We start from the raw sequence: 6,086 nt of genomic DNA on the forward strand, positions 1-6,086 counted from the left end.
CCTGACATGACCCTCTAGCATGACAATGCCACCAGCCATACTGCTGTGTGTGATTTCCTGCAAGACAGGAATGTCAGTGTTCTGCCATGGCCAGCGAAGAGCCCAGATCTCAATCCCATTTAACACATCTGGGACCTGTTGGATCGGAGGGTGAGGGCTTGGGCCATTCCCCCCAGAAATGTCCGGGAACTTGCAGTTGCCTTGGTGGAAGAGTGGGGTAACATCTCACAGCAAGAACTGGCAAGTCTGGTGCAGTCCATGAGGAGGAGATGCACTGCAGTACTTAATGCAGCTGGTGGACACACCAGATACTGACTGTTACTTTTGATTTTGACCCCCCTTTTGTTCAGGGACACATTTTTTCCATTTCTGTTAGTCACATGTCTGTGGAACTTGTTCAGTTTATGTCTCAGTTGTTGAATCTTGTTATGTTCATAAAAATATTTACACATGTTAAGTTTGCTGAAAATTAACGCAGTTGACAGTGAGAGGACATTTCTGGTTTTGCTGAGTTTACATATCTACCTGAAATACTTTGTACCACTGCACATTAATCTGGTACTGGTACTCTCTGTAAATAGCTCCATTCTTGTGTTTTATTTTATTTCTTGTGTTACTATTTTATTTTGTATTATTATTTGGAAACTCTTGCATCATTGGGAAGGGCTTGTAAAGCAAGCATTTCACATTAAAGTTTACACCAGTATTTAATAAAATACAAATATTGGTCACATACACATATTTAGCAGATGTTATTGCGGGTGTAGCGAAATGCTTGTTTTCCTAGCTCCAACAGTAGAGTAATATTCAGCGCATGTGACAAATAGAAATATATTTGAGTTGATATAGTACTAGGGAAGCTCTAATGCAAAACATAATATTCCTATCATGATCTGTAGGCTAAACTGATCACAATATAATATGACTATAGGCCTAAAACATTTAGCTACATAAGGAACATATCATTTTTGGTTTCAATTCATGTAGGCTAATAGAATAGCTCTGTATGTGACACTGTGTTCTGAGGACCACCAAGCTGTTCCAAAATCCTGTGATCCACAATATCGGGGACATCTGTTTCAGTGCAGGTTTTGCACTCCTATGACAATTGTGTTATGTGTCCTTAAATGTTTATAGCAGTTCCAGCCACATTGCGGAACGAACCTCAGGGGGGAGAGTATGGGCAGTTCATGTCCTCACTCAGAGCAAAGGGTTCATGTTTTTCAAACTCCACATGTCTCTTGTAGCCTTTTATGCAAAAATATTATGGATTCTTGTAAGAGGGTTCACTTTGGGATAACTTTTTAACTCATTACACAACACTGTGTGTGTGTGTGTGTGTGTGTGTGTGTGTGTGTGTGTGTGTGTGTCCATGCGTGTGTTGTCCAGTCCTCTCATCCTCCCTCTCAGGAGCAGCCACAGTGGTCCACCACCATAGATGGTATCTTCCCATAAATGATCTGCTCCATGCGGTTGAAGTAGAGCATGTTGATGGGGGACATCTTAGTTGGAGTACAACAGGGCCCTGTGGTACCCCGGGGGTTAGCCTTGTTCACCAGGTGAGTGTGGGGGTACTTCTGGAGGTGCATGTACTCACACTCTCCAGAACAGTAGTTGGCCTTGTAGCGTTTGGGGGCAATGATCCAGTCCCACCCAAAGGCCTCAAAGTCAACGGTGAGGGGGTAGCGGCAACACAGCGTCTCTGAAGACTCCTCATCACAGTCCAGGCCTGAGGCCCTCCGGGAACGTTTTAGGCTCTCCAATATCTTCACCTCCATGAAGGGTTGCTGTGAATGGAATGACAATAAGAATGAAATCCAAAACAAAACGGCACTGCAAACATCTGGTGGCATAACTCTGATGGAATGAAATCTCCACTGTGGATGGATTATGTGTATACATGGTTATCAATAATAATATATTTGATTAAACCTTGTAACTAACCTATTATGATGCCTAAAGGCAAAATCATTAATAATTAGTAATTATGATATAATTACATTCCAGATGGTAGTCAGCCTACACTGTAGGCCTGTACTTACCAGTCCCTCTTCTCCCAGCTCAGCTACCGTGACAGCCAAGTCCTGCCCTTTCGAATCATAAGCTTTGATCTCGAGACCATAATGAGTTTCTGGCTGACGAAGCCAGGTTTTGAGTAATTGATTGATGTCTACACTTTGCCAAGAGCTTGCACCAGAAGCCACATCGATCTTCAGGGAGAGGATCCGTATGCGTGAGTTTCCCTCAGTGGTTGCTTTTATGCGGGAGATTTGCAAGAAGACAGTTGTGACTGTGTCAGCTGGTCGCAGGTGCACCCAAAGTTGTGCATGTAAAATGTTGTTAGGTCGAATCTTCGGACTGAGATTGAAGAAACAACAAGACGGTATTCCGTCTTGTTGTGACATTGGTCCAGCTAAAAAGAGAAGAGCTAGAATAAGTCCCAGTTTTGTCCATTTGGAACCCAATTAAGCACAGCACACCGGTGAATTTACGCACAGACTTTTCTGGTTCCATGGCGCATGGCAGGCATAAACTACCCACTTTTGTATGATAAAATACTTAATTACTTACGTTTTGCCATGGTTATGATCGTTTCAGTGGTGGCACGCTCCTCATCCTCCACACGATGCTCATACTGGTCTATAAGTTGTGTCAAGGGAGGCGCTTTCGGTAAGAGCTGCCTGATCATTTCTCGGCTGATGTTTGGAGCTTGCTCCAGCCTCAGAATGCTGAGAATTTGGGATCTGATGTTGTGGAGTCTCATTAGTCTGCTCTGTTCTCTGAACTCGCAGTTTGAGCATTGCTGTACTTCTCCCTCTTCTGTTACGTTGGCTTGGCGCCTCGTGGTTTCATTCATCCCCATGGTGGTGCTAAGTACACCTAAGAGTGTCAGGTAAAGCATAAATTGCATCCTGTCACTTGTCTTTTTAATCCCACTTTGGACAGAATAGCCTATTCCAGGCCTATATAACACAGTGACAAATATTTTAATTACTATTTTTTATAATCTCCCCATCTCCCTTTTATGATTCTGATTGGCTGCATTAGAGATGAATGTTTTGTTTCCGTTTTAAAGAGATAGACAGCTTTAAAATGCCATAGGCCAATTACTGGAAGCATGCGCTATCTGTAGCTATGTTTCCATCCTATTGGCAACAGATTTTCATGCGAATATTCTAGACTCCACTTAAAGAAAATATAACATTTTTCCACCTGTGGTGTGTTTCCACCAAAATGACTGGTTGTGGATACAAATCAGTGCCCGATGACGTGGTGCACACAAAATGTACGCCTACTTTTTCACGTACGTTTTTTTATTCCATCGCATTTTCAACACTAGTGTAATTTTGTCACAAAAACTGTTGCATTAAATAGCTAATGTGTAGTGGCGATTTTAGCATGTACATCTTGGTGGGGCAAAAAAATAAAATAAATGTGGGATGCATGCCAGCAAAGCCATTACACAACACAACACTAAACAATACATTAATTGCACTATAACGGTGACAAACTGTCCCCACAAACTGCTTGGGCCTACATAAAGCTGTCCCAATGGCAGTCCTAACATCTTACCACTGCTACAACTGGTCATCAGCAGATCCTTGTCTGGCAGGGAAACAGTTCATTCAGCCTCATTTACTGCCTTTTAAAAAACATAAATGATATGGCTGACTTGCTTAAACAAATGTGATTTCTAATGACAAATGAGATGTACAAACTATGGTATAAAGGGACGACAAGCGAATAAGAGGCCATTCGTAATTAATGACATTAATGAGCGAACTAGGAGGGACGTAGTCAATTTAACTATTTGTTTAGCACTTTTAAAATGTACAGCAACAGAATTCAGAACATGAGCCGTTCTTACAGTGTTCTCCCTGTACACCAAGTCAGAACCGTCAGATAAATAAAGGGGCCATATAAGCAGACAATGAAAGCTCTTACAAAATTTGATGATTACATTTCTCTAAAACAGGTTATAGGCTACATGTGTACCACCAAGTCAGAACAGTAGGCAAAATTAAGAGGGGTACATAGACCAAATTATTAGGGTGAGGCACATGGTCTACTAACATCTTACTACACAACATACACTTAGTATTACTTTCTTAGCTACAGTGTACATATATCCCTGGCATATTACATAATTTATACCAGCAGCATACAATACATTTTTGCACTCACCTTGTTGTGCTGTGCTCACTTGAACAGGAAGGTGGCACTTCACAGAGTGTTTAAAGTGCCCAGCCATCCCTTTACTTAGGTTTGTGTGTATTAGGTAGTTGTTGTGGAATTGTTAGATTACTTGTTGATATTGCTGCATTGTCAAAGCACAAGCATTTCACTACACTCACAATAACATCTGCTAACCATGTGTATGTGACCAATAAAATTTGATTTTATTATATTTGAATTTTCGAGGTCTACCCTTAGACTTCCCCATGAGTGACAGAACACAGGGCTAATCACGGCGCAACTAGAGAATATCACCAACATCTACCCTTCATATTTTCCGCTGGCTGCCCCACCACCACAGAAAGATCTGAGCTAGGCTTGAACACCTGCATTTTGGAGCTGCCTTACTCAAGAAGGCAAAAAAGAGACCATGTTTGTATGCGGCTTTATTAACTCAATTATTCTTTTTTTTTAACATGAGAGACTCGTCACTGGTAGAATTTAGTTGGCACTTTATTTCCCCAAACACCCACAGACCCACAAGGTTGAGGTTACTCATGGACAGTCATTAGTATTTTTTTTTTTGCATTGACGCATTGTGCCTTCTATCTGTCCAAGAATAGGATCCAAAGTGTTAGGAGATATTTGTTCCCATAAATACAAAGGAGGATGTCTCTCCTCATACCTCTGGCACTTTAGTCAGACTGCCAGACTGTGTAAAAAACGTTATGATGGGGCCGGCAACGGAGTTCCCATTGACTAAGCACCACAGAGACCAATCAGGAGAGAATACACACAAGTCAAGGGTGCCAATTGAAAGTCAAGGGGTGTGTCTGTGCCTTTTGGATTACTCTCTCTTTACAGAGAACCCCTGTGGTTCAAGTCAAGAGCTACCCTTCCCCTTTCAGTCTGCTCTGCGCATGTCTGAAAGTGACAGAGCCAGCAGCCAAGAGAGTTTTTCACAGTATGTCATAAAAAATGATTACACTTATGAATGTATGTAAAATGCTAATATGTATTAGATCCAGTACAATGGAATAACTAAGACCTGAATTTGAATGCAGTGTTCCGATTCCTCCTTCTCTTTCTGTCCAGCAGGTCAACCAAAAACACTTGGCCTGATGGTTCATGCAGATACTGGGGTAGCAATATAGAAATGTTTTGATCCCTTAAATGATTTTACTATTAAATGACCCATATCACAACGCTCATACTTCTTCACAAAAATGTACTTAAATCAATTTTGGAAAAAGGATTTTACTCACAAAAGACCTAGGAATATATTTTTCCAGTTAGAAATAACTATTTTCATCAGAAAAACAAACCCTCAAATGTGCTATTGCATCTTGTAAGTTGTCTGCAGGTGGCTTGTTGTGAATGCACTCAAATATCAAGTCATTATCAGGTTATGGAAACTGCGTTCCAATACTCAACGTAGAAGGATTAGTCTTAATCTACAGTATATGAAAGGGATGCTATGAAAAGGATTCTTTCACCTTATCAAGCTCACTCTGACTGACAAATCCCTGCCTATTACTGTGATTAAAAAGAGCTCATGAAACAGTGTTTTTCGTGAGGCCTACCTTCCTTTAAGCACCTCTGTTCGAACACCTCTCCTATCCTTGATCCATACCACATACAGCCACTTGCAGATCTTTTCAGTGTCCATGTGAAAGATAGTTATTGCGAGGCTGGAAAATGTGTTAATAAAAAAAAAAAATGAACACCCATGTGAAATGAAGGCCTGAAAAGCTTACATATTTAAGTCTAATAGCATGATATGAAAGTAGACAAACATCAGTGTGTGATATGAAGGTAAGGTGGACATTCTGAACCTTGTTTGAGGTCAGTAGGTCACATGACCAAGGAGCTATTGAAATTTTACATTTTGAAAAATGTATGTAAAATCT

At 40.9% G+C, this 6,086-nt stretch overlaps 1 protein-coding gene across 1 annotated transcript; it reads right to left on the reverse strand.

Moving 5' to 3' along the window:
- Positions 1 to 1,406: 1,406 nt before the first annotated feature.
- On the reverse strand, positions 1,407 to 2,911 carry mstn2a (myostatin 2a). Its single transcript, NM_001124576.1, is given in 3 exon segments — positions 1,407 to 1,787; positions 2,043 to 2,413; positions 2,572 to 2,911. Coding segments are annotated over 3 exon segments (1,092 nt in total).
- Positions 2,912 to 6,086: the final 3,175 nt, after the last annotated feature.

This window comes from Oncorhynchus mykiss, chromosome 7, assembly GCF_057628025.1.
Source record: "Oncorhynchus mykiss isolate SJ-2025 chromosome 7, ASM5762802v1, whole genome shotgun sequence".
Lineage (NCBI taxonomy): Eukaryota > Metazoa > Chordata > Actinopteri > Salmoniformes > Salmonidae > Oncorhynchus > Oncorhynchus mykiss.